Source organism: Bradysia coprophila (assembly GCF_014529535.1).
Source record: "Bradysia coprophila strain Holo2 chromosome X unlocalized genomic scaffold, BU_Bcop_v1 contig_128, whole genome shotgun sequence".
Classification (NCBI taxonomy): Eukaryota; Metazoa; Arthropoda; class Insecta; order Diptera; family Sciaridae; genus Bradysia; species Bradysia coprophila.
Window position 1 is genome coordinate 306,866 of NW_023503295.1, and position 14,629 is coordinate 321,494.

General features: G+C 35.7%; 1 protein-coding gene across 4 annotated transcripts in view; it reads left to right on the forward strand.

Annotated features, from left to right (window-relative positions):
* LOC119067690 (tetraspanin-9) overlaps nucleotides 1–12,365 on the forward strand; it is an 18,812-nt gene extending 6,447 nt beyond the window's left edge. For 2 of the 4 annotated variants that reach the window (XM_037170812.1, XM_037170815.1), the window contains exons 2-7: nucleotides 10,972–11,037; nucleotides 11,094–11,198; nucleotides 11,272–11,361; nucleotides 11,438–11,632; nucleotides 11,715–11,993; nucleotides 12,058–12,365. In XM_037170812.1, coding sequence (XP_037026707.1) covers nucleotides 10,975–11,037; nucleotides 11,094–11,198; nucleotides 11,272–11,361; nucleotides 11,438–11,632; nucleotides 11,715–11,993; nucleotides 12,058–12,195 — 870 coding nt within the window. In that variant the 5' untranslated portion in view covers nucleotides 10,972–10,974 and the 3' untranslated portion in view covers nucleotides 12,196–12,365. Of the gene's footprint in view, nucleotides 1–573; nucleotides 804–10,971; nucleotides 11,038–11,093; nucleotides 11,199–11,271; nucleotides 11,362–11,437; nucleotides 11,633–11,714; nucleotides 11,994–12,057 lie in introns of those variants that run through there. The other 2 variants (XM_037170814.1, XM_037170813.1) reach the window with 2 other exon arrangements.
* The last annotated feature ends 2,264 nt before the right edge of the window (nucleotides 12,366–14,629 follow it).

Here is a 14,629-nt window from a genome sequence, read left to right on the forward strand (position 1 = left end):
GAGAGAATTAGAAGACAGTTAAAATATGGAAGCAACATCTGCAATCAGGCGAATTAATGTTCCAGATCGTGAGCCAGGAGAATTTTTTTTATTCTCACTTTACTGTATCTACTCCTACTCTAACTGCAACACCATCAACGTTATTGTTGATTATAATATACATATGTGCGGATAAAAAATGTATAGACGTAGTATTATCTATCGTAACAATTACACCATTTGTCGCTCAACATTGAAAGTACCATTTAAATATGCATAATTTAATTTAAATTTAATTCACTGTAGCTACATGAAGGATACAATTCAACAATTTTTTTTTATATGTCAGAATAACTGAAACACAGACGGAATTACAGATCAGTTTCGATGTGGGCAATAGACGAAGACGGTTCTAAAAAAGTGATATAGCCAAAATAAAAAAAAACTGTTTGTTATAATATTGCTCATCATCCGTTGAAAACCTTTATAGAACGACTTTTTGGTTAATTTTATTTAATTGCGCTCCTAAATTTGTGGCGTTAATTTTTGTTTTGTTTGGATTCTCTCCTCTCTCTCTCGTTTGTGTGTACAAAATTAATTACGAATTCAAACAAACTACTTTATTTAGTGAGTGTGTGGTGGAAGACATAATTAAAGCACATAATCTCTGTTTGTGGCGACATTTACATAAAAGTTCAACAAGAAATTTAGCGCGTTCAAAGTGTGTCTTACTAATTTTCGCATATTAGTTGAAAGTATATAATGGTGTAAGAAACATTCTGAATTCAGTCACTCTTGTTTGCATTTGGATTAATCTAATCACGGTAATGTTACTGTTTGGAAAACGAACCTTCTTTTTTAGGCGCCAAATATTTTATTTAAACAAATCATCGATGCTACAAAACACAAATGACAAATCGTTTGCGAATCGTTTATGTTTGTGAAATATATTCTGCTATTCAGAACACATTATTCAAACCAAATGATGCGTTTTATCGGCGTAAAATAATTACACAATTTACATGTTGCCCATTTAGACTGGCGATGACAAATTTCTTTACAATGTAAATTTATGTTGATTTGGCGTTATAATGATGAGCTGAACAAAAAAAAAATAAATCTATACACAGGTACGAGAGCAGGTGTGGTTGAGTTACGAGAAACTATTATGTTCATGTCCTACATAATGCACATCACCTTAAAAGGAAATGAAACAAAAAACTGGGTGGAAAACCGAATATAGGACAAGGTCGTTGTGAAAAATTCCATGAATTTTCTTATAAAAATTTCATGTCGGCTGTCCCTAAAGAGAAACAAATAAAAAAAAAATTTTTGTCGTTAAATGAAATGTGGTTGGAATTATGATGGGTACACACACACAATATAATTGTAATAAATATAATGTTACACAATGAGGAAATGCCGAGGGAAATGTATACATTTATTCACGAATGTATTGCGAAATTGAGAATATTAAAACAATTGGTTTACCCTTCTGTTTATCAACGACATACATTGTGATGGTGCAATTCATTCGGTTCAACACACTTTTTAGCCCCGTACGAAGTACTGGGGGCTTATAAGATTAATATGCCGTTTGTAACACGTCGAATTGGAAGCAGACAGTAAGGGCAAAGCATTTGGTTATGTTCATAGACTACGAATCCGCAATAAAAAAAATGTCCGTCCGTCCGTCCGTCCGTCCGTCCGTCCGTCTGTGACCCCTCTAGCTTGAGTAAATCACAACATTTTTTCAAAATTCTTTTTTTCCCTGATTGGTATCGACAAAAGTAAGGTCAAGTTCGAAAATGGGCATGGTAGGGTCGGCCCTTCCAGAGCTAGGGCCCTATAGGTGTTTTTCAGTCTTTCGACGATATCTACCGAAATACGCACGCAATGGTTGCTTGTGATATATCAAATGAAAGGTATTGACGAGTAGAACAAAGTTGCTGAACATTCTTTTTGGGTAAGATGCAACGTGGGTTTGTTGGGAGGGCTCAAAGGTCGTTACTCGGCCCTAAGTGTTTTTTGTACATAAATCGAGTAAATCTCATCCGATTTTGCTAGTTTTAGTTTTTTATGGAAGGTAATTGAATGCCGAATAGAATGATGGCGAAAAAAGTTTCAAATTTGGGCCCATGGACTAAGGCCGCTACTCGGCCCTAAGTGTTTTTTGCACATAAATCGAGCAAATCTCATCCGACTTTGCTAGTTTTTGTTTCATTTGAGAGATTAATTGAATGCCGAATTGAATGGTGGCAAAAAAAGTTTCAAATTTGGGCCCATGGACTAAGGCCGCTACTCGGCCCTAAGTGTTTTTTGCACATAAATCGAGTAAATATCATCCGATTTTGCTAGTTTTTGTTTCGTTTGAGAGATAATTGAATACCGAAAAGAACGTGGCGAAAAAAGTTTCAAATTTGGGCCCCTGGACTAAGGCCGCTACTCGGCCCTAAGTGTTTTTTGCACATAAATCGAGTAAATCTCATCCGATTTTGCTAGATTTAGTTTTTTATGGAAGGTAATTGAATGCCGAATAGAATGATGGCGAAAAAAGTTTCAAATTTGGGCCCTTGGACTAAGGCCGCTGCTCGGCACTAAGTGTTTTTTGCACATAAATCGAGTAAATATCATCCGATTTTGCTAATTTTTGTTTTATTTGAGAGGTAATTGAATACCCAATGGAAAGTTGGCAAAAAATTTTGGGTTTCTAAAATAATATCGTAAATTGTTGGTTTTATTTGAGAGGTACTTCGTACGGGCTTTCGTAATTGCGCTCTGCGCAATTTTAAAAATGAACACTTTCAGTAAATTTGTCTTGCATTTTGGTAACAGACGCATTAGAGGGTTGTAGACGTATTAGGGTTCCGGGCGTATTACGGCTATGGACGTATTATGGTTACGGACGAAATAGGATTACGGGTCGTACGGGGCTAAGTCGCAGCAAACGCTCCGACTGTTCTGATGCCTTGTTTTTTGATTCATTTACTCTCTGCAATCATCTCAGATGAATACAACAACAAAAATTATTCCCAAAGAAGTAATTTACTTTCTTTCATTAAATTTACGGATCTTTTTTTTTCGTTCGTTCGTCTTTCTTTTCATAGATGGGTACAATGTTTTAATGTACGTGGGAATACGATTTTATTGAAGAAAAAAAAAATGTTTGGTCGGAAGATGAATTATTATTTCGTATCCAATTGTTTCATATCCAATTTCATTCAATTTTTTTTATTATTTGAACAAAAACACCGACACCATTCTACATACATGTAATCAAGAGTGTTCCGCATTGTTTGCATTCATTAGCATCCTAAAACTTTATTATGTAACGGAAAGCTGTTGCAGATTTTCATTCCAAAGTTCGGAGACATAAAATAAAAGCGAGAGAGAGAGAGAAACAAGAGCACAAAAAACAATTCGTTTTTTTTTCTCGTTTAATTGACTCGTTAAGGTAAACAAACATGAAAGAGTCATCTCTGATAACATCTTTTTGTGTTTTTTTAAGACTTAGTAGTACATAAATAGGACAGTGATAATGATGTTCGTTAAGAAACAATTTTGTTGCACCACACATTCTGTATTTTATATTATCAAAATGATGCTGACGCTACAAAAAAAATGATATTTTCAATGTACATTAGAGTTTGTCGGATTTAGGAGGTCACTGTTACAAAAGACATTTATCAGCATTTTTCCAACCAGACATCCAAACGGTGTTTCTGTTTAAATTCTCCTGCGTTCCTATGAGACACAATTAATTGTTTAAGCTTCAAAGAGGTTGATACCTTCCACCGCTCAAATATCATTATGGTGGAGAAGTTACTTTTATGCGAGCCTTTATGAAGCCAATTGACTGTAGCTTTCTATATTGGGGGTAAACCATTATGGTTCGTTCAGTTTGTAAGTAAGTCTATTTCGTCAGCTATTGACATTTCTGTTAGTTTTCTAATTTACTAATATTGGGGAATGTAATAATGGAGCCGTTTTAGAAAACTTCTTTATTGAAAGACTGATGTGAACCGAATGAACTTCAATGAACTTTCTGAAGCCTATTTCGATTACAATTTCATTAATGTGAATGCCACCCTGATCACACACTGAAAAATCAACACTCCTCATCAATCACATTAATTAACATTTCGATGCAAAATTCCTGTCTCCTCCTCAAACTAATATTTCTATTCTTATTCCGTATACCAAAATTCTTTAGCTCTGATTTTGCAATTCCGCATTTCCGTAGCTTCCAATTCTGTAATGTCTGTTCCGTAGTTTTCATTTTCGTAGTTTTCCTTTCCGTAATTTCTTATAAATCGCACCTGTCGTCCTTTTCTTGCTTGCAAACATTTGCCTGGCGTTTCTTCTCATCTTCACGTTGCTTCTCAACTTGCTTAGCCAACCATACCTTGTACTGTTCGCAATCTCTTTTGAAATGACCATTCATCTTGCAGAAGTGACAGAGAAAACCGTCGGATTTCGCTGCCATTGCCTTTCCATATTCTATTCGATTGCGCTGATTGCGTAGTCATACCAATCCTTTTTGTTGCACGAAAACGTACGTCAGATCATTTTCCTGTGCAGTAATCAAAGTGTCGTCTCAGTCATCTCAGTCATATGCTTTTGTACATCACCATATTCTTCAAGCGTCAATTTGCAAATTTGGCGAATCAAATGAACCTTCTTACTGAGTGTATGCTTTTCATGATGGGCCTTCAATGCCTTCCAAGAACCCAATGCCGTGGTTTCGTTTCGAATAAATCCCAGCTGATCATCTTCGACCATCAGTCCAATGAGCGTTCTTGCTTTGTTGTCCAGTTTTCTCAAATGGGCTGCTGATAATGTAACCGTCGTTGTTGAATTATCGTCGTCGTCTTCTTCTTCGCTAGATTCTTCTTCCTCGACTGCTTCCCATACGCCCTCTTTTATCAGTAGCAATTCCATCTTGTATTTCCAGATCGAATAGTTATGGTTGTTCAGTTTTACAATCGAAATTGGAATTTTCGTATCGGCCATTCTGCGTCTTTATTATTTCTTTAGATTTCCTTAAACTATTCTGTAGATGCACCTGGGCCCATAACCTGTTAGTTTTCTAATTTACTAATATTGGGGAATGTAATAATGGAGCCGTTTTAGAAAATTTCTTTATTGAAAGACTGATTTGAACCGAATGAAATTCAACATTTTCTGAAGCCTATTTCGATTACAATTTCATTAATGTGAATGCCACCCTGATCACACACTGAAAAACCAACAATTTCTCCCATACATTAAATGTCAAAAGTTTATTTACAAAATTGACTTCCTTACAAACTTTACGAACCGTAATGGTTTACCCCTATTGTATTCAAACCATGTGGAATTTTAGCGGTCTTTTGGCAAATTTTTCTGCGATATAAATGACAGACCTGTAAGAAGTGAAACGGCACGGTTTCGTCCATACATCCGTTCGTTTCGAAGGAAAGAGGGCGACGAAAGTGTGACTTGCGTGTCATAGGGTATAGGAAACGTGAGGACAATCTATTATTTCAATCTTTTTTGTCATAACATTTCGCTATATAAGAGATAATGAGATGGGCACATGAAAGCTTGGCATTGGGAAAATACTTCAATACTAAGTGGATTCTATAGAAATGATTAGTACTCTTCTGAAAAGAATATGGATCCGTACTCGACTATACCCGAAAATGTGGTCTTGTATGTGATTGTGTGGATTTCTTCATCTTGAAACATGAAGGGCATAGAAACGGCTGCTCATCTGGTATCGACAAAGATGACAAAAAAAACGTGGTGACCTCTGGTGTTCCCTTGTATATAACGAAATTTTATGAGAAAAAAGATTGAAGTAATAGATTTGTTGGTATCAAACGCTATGACTTCATAATAGAAGTAACAGATTTATTAACTTTGTTGAGTTAATCGTGTCATTTTCTAAAAGGGTAGGTCCTACACTCATGTCAGTATGGCGGTGAGCTCGCATTCGACTGAGAATAGGGTTTCCTAATTTAAGCAATTTCCATTTCATTCAGAGTTTATTGACTTTAACGGAGAGGCTTCAGCTTGAAATTGGACTAAAAATATATTGTCGTCAACGGTCTTACCATCTCACTAACTTTCGGCGACTCTCACGCCTGTAATAAAACAGTGACGAGACCAATTTACAATTATTATTTTCATCTCGGAATATTGATAGTATGGACTTTTGTTACACTTCAGTTCACACTCTCGTTACAGAAGTCGTTTGTTAGTTTTTCCCTACACGACTAGTACACCTAATAAACGAATAATTTTGTTTATTTTATTTCTTGTTTCACGAGAACAATAGAATTGCCATTGAAAGTCAAGATGTAATTTAACGAAAAAAAAAATTGTTTCAAGTTACAAGTCATCTGGTTTTTTGTGCAGTTTCTTTAACCTGAATGAATATCTTTTTTGTTCATCATTGACTGTTTAAAAAAATAAAAAAATTAGATTAACAAGTAAGAGCATTGTAAATTCTCTCACGAATTTTCGTACATATATGCAATGTGAGGCACACGGATAATTATATTAATGCTTATAAGGTTTATTGAGTTGTATTAGATAGGTATATTCAACATTACCTCTGAATTTGTTCCGTTATTTTCTGAAGTACAAACAAATTGAAGTTTACCTTTGAAGAATATCAGCAAAAACCAATATTTAGCTACACAAGCTATACAAGAATTTCTACATAAAAATTGAATTATACAAATGCTTTCATATTGAAACGAAAAATAAAATAAAAATGTTTTGATATATAGCTGCGACGGTGTGTATATGGATGATGTATGTCGGTAGACGGTACATAATATTATATGGTACAGTTTACGAAGATGTTTTAATATAATCTAATATGCGCTCAAAAAAAAAAATAAATAAATCTGTATCACTGTTCATACAGAGTGGATGTGTATGATTATCATGTATTAAATGACATCCGTGACTGAAAATATGTTAAATTGAAATTTATAAACAGGTTTTTATTGAGGCACTCTCTGTACTGATAAAACACATTGAGATGAACTAATGAGTTATATTATATCTGTTACGCAAATAGATTCGCTTGACAATGGCATAACAGTCCATTTTACGGACTGTGTATCATTGTCAATATAAAATTGACACCAGTGTATGTAGCCACACTAAGCAAGCATTACTCTTCATTATTATTCAGTTGCAACTCAGGACAAAAGTATCATATTAAACAACATCAACAGGTCTATATCCTTGTCCATATGACGCGACGTATAGGTGGCCCACGAAAAGGGTTGTCAGAAGCCCAAAGGCTCCAAAGGCATTATGCATTTGAACCCGTTACGTCGGAATTGGGACAATTCGAACTATATATTTAAGTGAGAAAGTTTGATTTAAGAGTGATATCGCCAAATCTTCAGGTGATTGGGGAACAAACGGTCTCCGTTTTTAATGAGTGATAGCTCGTTGGATTCGTCTTTCAATTCTAGGAAACACGTATCTTTCACTTTTTCTAAAAAAAATTGTTTTCTGTGAAAAGCGTTCAAAAGTGAAGACATGTCAGAGGGTACCGAAAACAGTTTCTCGACAATAACTCAAGAAAAAATGATTTTAAATTGTTGAAATGTTGTACGAATGTCGGTCTTGGAAAGTATACGCACCGCTTGGTGCTAGTAGATCCACAAGAGTTATGACTAGAAATATAGTGAATATTCGGAGAGTCCGCCTTCTCTGCAGCTTCAATGTTCCACGGAACTGAGTATGGGGTGTTGTAGCTGGCCTCACTCACTATCGTTCTACATATAAATGAACCCAGTAGTTTTGTGCTGCAAGCCTACAGAGGTCTTGGGAAAAAGTTGGTGCCAGAATGTAGATTTTTTCCTTCTTTCTGAGGGCCCAACAGCTGTAACAGTATCTGGAACGGTACTACGGCAATCATTTTTTATCGTCTACTATTCTTTTACCTTATCAATAGAAAAACGCTTCGCAATGTCGCGAATATATGTCGTTAAAACAGATCTAATGTTAGTAATATCAAGAGAAAAATTATCAAATTTTTCTCGGAGGATTTTAGTCAAATAAAATGTTAGCGTATAGCAAATCACCTCAGGACTCCGGAACAGTAATTAGTTTTTCAATTGGACCAATAATTGCTACGCGACAGGAGTTTGGAAAACCGTTTTCTCCCACTTGATCATATCAAGACGATAAAAAATGATTGCCGTAGTACCGTTCCAGATGCTGTTCCAGCAGTTGGGCCCTCAGAAAGAAGGAAAAAATCTATATTTTGGCACACCTTTTTTCCAGGACCTCTGTAGGCTTGCAGCACAAAAGTACTGGGTTCATTCATATGTGGAACGATAGTGGGTGAGGCCAGCTACAACACCCCATACTCAGTTTCGTGGAATATCGAAGCTGCAGAGAAGGCGATTTCTCCGAACATTCACTATATTTCTAGTCATAACTCTCGTGGATCTACTAGCACCAAGCGGTGCGTATACTCTACCTGTAGGCAGTGCCGCCTTTTCCATATGGGCTAAATGGGCAAAAGTCCGTGGCGCCCGAAGTGGAGCAGAAGAAAATGGCGCTCGAGGTCCTTAAAAAAAATTATCTTTACTAAATTGGCGCCTATTTTTCCAATTGCCCGATGGCGCCCAAAAGCTAAAAGCAGCACTGCCTGTAGGTCTTTCCAAGGCCGACATTCGTACAACATTACAACAATTTAAAATGATTTTTTATTGAGTTATTGTCGAAAAACTGTTTTCGGTATCCTCTAACATGTCTTGGTTTTTGAACGCTTTTTACAGAAAACAATTTTTTTTTAGAAAAAATGAAAGATACGTGTTTCCTAGAATTGAAAGACGAATCCAATGAGGGGACCGCTTGTTCCCAAAGTTAAAAAAATCACCTGAAGATTTGGCGATATCACTCTTAAAGAAATACGAATACGAAAATGATAAACATTAAACTGTTACACTGACAAAAATTAGTTGAAATTCTTGTCTGTTGCAGGTGACTTTGTCTCCAGGTAAACGAACGTCATCAAAAGTTTTTACTTGGTTAGCATTTTAAAGTTTCAAACGTTCCACACGTTGTCAACAAAAGAAGCGTGAGTCGTTTCACTCACACGTACGTGTGGTCTAGAAGAAACGAAAGACAAACGCTACTTCTATGTTATGGAATACGTGTGGAACAAATAAAACGAAAGAAACAACGACCCAAGCATTGGATGAGGTTTATTATCTTCTTTCGAATGAGAATAAAAAACGATAGTTAATGTTTTCTCCTGATTCTCCTGAATCAGACCAGTTTCTATGGTTCTGGATAAATAGAGTAGGGTAATTTTTGTTAAGATTTTTTTTATCGATGTTGTCTTCTACGACTATATCTTTTATTAAGAGTTACAGCTGTGGTGGCTATTGTAGGTTACCTGGAGACAAAGTTACCTGCACCAGGTAAAATTTTCAACTTTTTTTTTGTCACGGCAGCAAATCAAAAATTCTCAAATTTATGGGAAATTAGTTTGGCCTGGATCTTAGGCATTAAACATATGCTGGCCATTATAAAAAAAATAAACGAGAACTTTTGATATGCCCTGCCTACCACTCACCTCTAATTTGACGTGTAAAATGGTTTAATTGTATATCCTGTAGGCTATCGGCCTAATCAAAATAACGAATGTTTGGAACGAGTGGAAATTTGAAGAAACCAATTATTTTCAATTAGGCACACTCTTCCATCTCAGCATTTTCTCACAACAATCTTACTCGCTGTTATCGTAATATAACTTGCCATTGTACTTAAATTCGGAATATAAAACAAAATATTAATATCGGTCTAACTGCGCATTTACATCGAGGATGTGACCAGAACATTTGCATTTACTGTCGATAGTAAACAAGTGCATTTATATAGTATAGGTAGGAGGCATTCGTAGCCTCATCCAAAGTACAGTGAGTAACTAGGTTTTTATTTGTATGTCGTTCATCGATGAAAGTGTAGAGAAAAATTCTTGTTTACGGTTACAGAGCTGAGACTCTCTATACCAATGATCTAAACCTAGTGCTATCAATCATAAACAATATTAAATATTGACAAGTTGGGATCATTAATGAAGAGAGCATCAGGGGAGCCACGTTCCAAAGGTTATCTGTTGCAGAAAATTTCTATTGCTATACAAAGAGGCAATGTGGCATGTATTCTAGGAACACTTTAGGAAGTAATAGATGATTTTTATTTATTGTAAAATTTGTTGATTGAAAAGATCGTTTTTTTTATTGACTGTGCCGTATACGAGCAGTCTTTTTTTTCGTTTTGAACAAAACAAAAATGTTTAAGCTGACCAAGCATATATCCAATATGATGATGATACTAAGTCGCTTGATTTAAATGTTTCCTATAGTGTTTGCTTTGACTCAAAATCTTTTACTTCATTTTCTTCAACATTCATTTTGCTGCATAGGTGACAGCTAATAAATCGAATCTGTTATAGTTGCCGTCGTTGTCATAACAGATTACAAAACAGTCTAATCTTATCCTACGTTTCTACTTGGCTTAAGTATAGTTTCCACTTAAAAAGAGCACTCAGTTTAGCCTCCGTTTACATGACAGTTGTAAAATAGAACAAAGAAACTGTCAGGTAAACGGAGTAAAAAATTGAAATAAATTCAATTTCCACTCCGTTTGCGTGACAGTTCTTTTGTTCTATTTTACAACTGTCACGTAGACGGAGGCTAAACGTAGTGCTCTTTTTAAGTGGAAACTATACTTTAATGTTACACAAAGTTGTCATATCTGATCCACCTGATTTAGTTTCAGATTATTTTCTAGGTTAGGTTCTGAAAGAAAAGCTTAAGACACATCGGTTTGCTAAAAATTGTATATGAAGAATATCCACTGAATGTACACAGTTCGTGAGTGTCTTAACCTGTTTATTTCAGGTCCTAAATTATTATTTTATACTCGATCACGATCATTAACGATATTTTCTTTGATTTCTAGAAAATGAGTAGCGGAGGTTATTCATGTATGCGACGGACGTTTTGCTGGCTCAACATAATTATATTGGTAAAATTGTCTGTTTTTCAATATTCTGCCTATATTTACTCCATATCTACGATTAGATATGTTCATGTGCATTTCTAGGAGCTGGATTATGGTTACGGTTAGCATATCAAGGAGAATATGTGACACTACTACCAGACCATGCAGCCCTAAGCGCTGATTCGGTAAATGATCATCGACATAGTTTTCTACTCACAACATGACAACAAATAACATTCCGTTTGTACCTTGTTTCAGTTACTTTTAACGGCTGGCGTAATGGGTTTTGTAATAACATTTTTCGGGTGTTGTGGTTCGTGGTTCCAGTCCAAATGTTTATTAATTTGTGTGAGTATTGTGCAGAAACACTCCCGTACAATTGCCTTATCAACGTTAATCGAACACATCGTTTAATACCTTTCAGTACTTCACATTACTAGTCCTATTATTTTTAACTGAATTCCTTCTCGGATCATTGGCGTTTGTTTTCCGCGGGGGAATAGGACGAACACTGGCCAGTGAACTTAAGTACGGAATCGAGAAATTTTACAATTCGACCGATATGGGAGGCCGTATAACGCCGTCAGTGGCTGCAATATGGGACAGTCTACAGTCGAATGTACGACGAATATATTGAGAATGGATCACAATCATTATAACGGTACTATTAATCGATATCTTGGTTTTCTTGGCTAAAATAGGTACATTGCTGTGGCGTGAATTCATATGAAGATTGGTATGACATAAGTTCGTGGCCGGGTGAACGATGGGTTCCCGACTCTTGTTGTCGTCCGCAATACAATGAATCGTTTGGATTGGTTGAAGGATCTGGCTATGAATTACCAGCTTCCATTAACTGCTCCAAAGCTCACAATCCGGCGTTGTGGTGGAGTCATGGATGTTTGGACGCTATTCAGATGTGGCTGGTGCATCGATTGCATGTGGTTGGTGCGGTTGGACTTGTAATAGCTTTTATTCAAGTAAATATTTATCAGCCAATGTTAGGGCGTTACGAAACGGGCGAATAATAATTGTTCGTTACAGTTGTTTGGTCTATTGACGTCGATGCTGCTATTTTGCACGATGCGTCACCGGAAAAAGGAAGAAGAAACGTATAAATCGTATTCGCCGACAACGGACAACCAAAGGAATCGATCAATAAATAGCTACATAGATGAATAGTTTACTGGCTACGCAGCAAATTAAATTTTTATTTATTAATTAATTAACGGTGCCAAAAATTACTTTTCTTTTAATTTCATTTGAGTTTAATGGTTTTAATTTACTATTTTATGCTTAAGATAACGATGTACCTCTTCTCATGTACAATATAAACGATGCGCATAAAAAAAGGTGAGTTTTACTTCCTTTTGCTAAAGCAATTTTCTCACCGCAATACCCGTCAAAAGTTGATATGTATTCCCTGCGACAGAAGTTCGAATTCAAAATATTGGTTGACCGGTATAAAGTTCGTTCGAAATTTGGTCAACCATTACTTGATTGCAAATATTCGATGAACGCTTCTCTGCCGTTGTGGATCGGCGAAATGGTTTTTCTTCTTTCGTTAAAACAGTTAAAACAGAGCCATAATCTTTTGTAACGGCCAACAAACGGCTGCCACTCCAGTAATTTGGTAATTCTTTTCGGTAAACACATTAGTCCACGATGGGCAACCGTTTCGAAGCAATAGGCGGTTCAGTTAAAGGTGTATGTGTTCATGAATGTTCCGGCAATGTGTGAAGTAGAATAGCACGCTATAACACTCTACTCTCACGTTCTGAATGAAATCAATGTGGCGTTGTGACAGGACGTCGTTTGGCAGCGAGTGCTACTGTTACGATTTTTAACTGTTTTTTTCGTTGCATTTTTTTACTGCAGAAGTAAAAAAATCAATTGTTGAACGTTGTAGCTGCTCTTCAACATTGCACACATCATCTTCAAGGCCGTCTGAAATGCCATCTACGGTAAGAACAAAGGTTCTGAAAGAACAGGTTAAGACACTTTCGAATTGATCACGAAGGCGGTGTGATCAAAATTTTCCTGTCAAACTAGGTTTGGAAAATTTTATATGACGATTTCAACTTAACAAAAAAAAAATTTTGCTTTCAAGTTGACTTTTCAAACAATATACATGTCTGAATTTTCAAGATTTGTGTTTCACCCGCCTTCGAAGTGTCTTAACCTCTTCTTTCAGAACCTTGGTAAGAACTGCCATCAACGTTACAGATAATGCGACATTTGAACGAAAGATTTTGAACCGCCGCCTATTGTTCGTTCTTTTTTTACACAGAATTTTAAATTTAGTCCTCAAATGGTAGCTCTATTTTGACATAAAAGTTTGGGTTAAATACATAAAACACAACGAAAATAATCTGAGGCTACGTTTGAAAAATCTTTTAAACTGTCTTTGTCAGAATTGTCTCCAGTGTGGTAGTGTGGCAATGTTGGAGTTCGAACTTGTTGCGGTCGCACCTATAAAAAAGAAGTAGAGGGGAGATTGACACAATTACTTCTGCTGGAAGACTTGTCTTATATTAGTCGAAGGTCTAAATTGCCGAAATAAAACATTTTTATACAGTGTGTTCAAACTAAATTAGAACGTCGTAAGATTTTTTAGAGTTTCTAAAGTCACTAATGTCAAATAGCAAAAATGCGTCCGTTTCAGCCTTTTTCTCAGGCGCACTTTTTATTTTGAATTTGAATTTTTCGTCTTTTTCAATTTTTTGTTTTTTGCTACAGAAAGTGTTCTATTTTAGGTTTTATTGTTTTATTTTATAATTTGGAAGCTCAATACTCTAATTTACGACCGGGCAAATAAAAGAATCAATAGAAGTAAGTAACTTATTTTGAAATGCTATCAGACTTTTGTCATAACATATTACAGTGGCCGACTTTCAATTTTGTGGTATAGTGGCCGCTGTTTGACCAGCTGGTCCATTTAAACAAGCAAAGTCAGTTAATTCTATAATCAGCAGGAGGTGAAAGTAGCAACAGTGGTTTGTTTATTATCGTTAACAATACAACTAAAGAGAGTTGCTTTATAATGCAAATATGTGCGTTGGTTGACATTGTGTGCCATGGATATACAAGATTAGAAGGTAACGTCGATATGGCGCAAAATTTGAAAATAAAAATGAAACAACAATTTTCTATGAAAAGAGATTGTTTCGCATGAATAGCATGTTTCAGAAGGAAAACATGTTTCAGATGGTGAACATACTTGAGATGAAAAACATATTTCAAATGAGGAACATGTTGCAAATGGGAAAAATATTTCAAATTGGAGACATATTTCAGAAGAAAAACATGTTTCAGATGGGAAACATGTGTCAGATGGTGAACATACTTAAGATCGTAAACATACTTGAGATGGGAAACATATTGCAAATGGTAAACATATCTCAGATAAAGAACATGTTTCATATAGAAAACATGTTTCAAACGAGAAACGTGTTTTAGATGGAAAACATGTTTCAGATGAAAAACGTGTTTCAAATTGGAAGCATATTTCAAATTGGAGACACATTTCAGATGGAAAACATGTTTCAGATGGAAAACGTGTTTCAAATTGGAAACATATTTCAAATTGGAGACACATTTCAGATAGAAAACATGT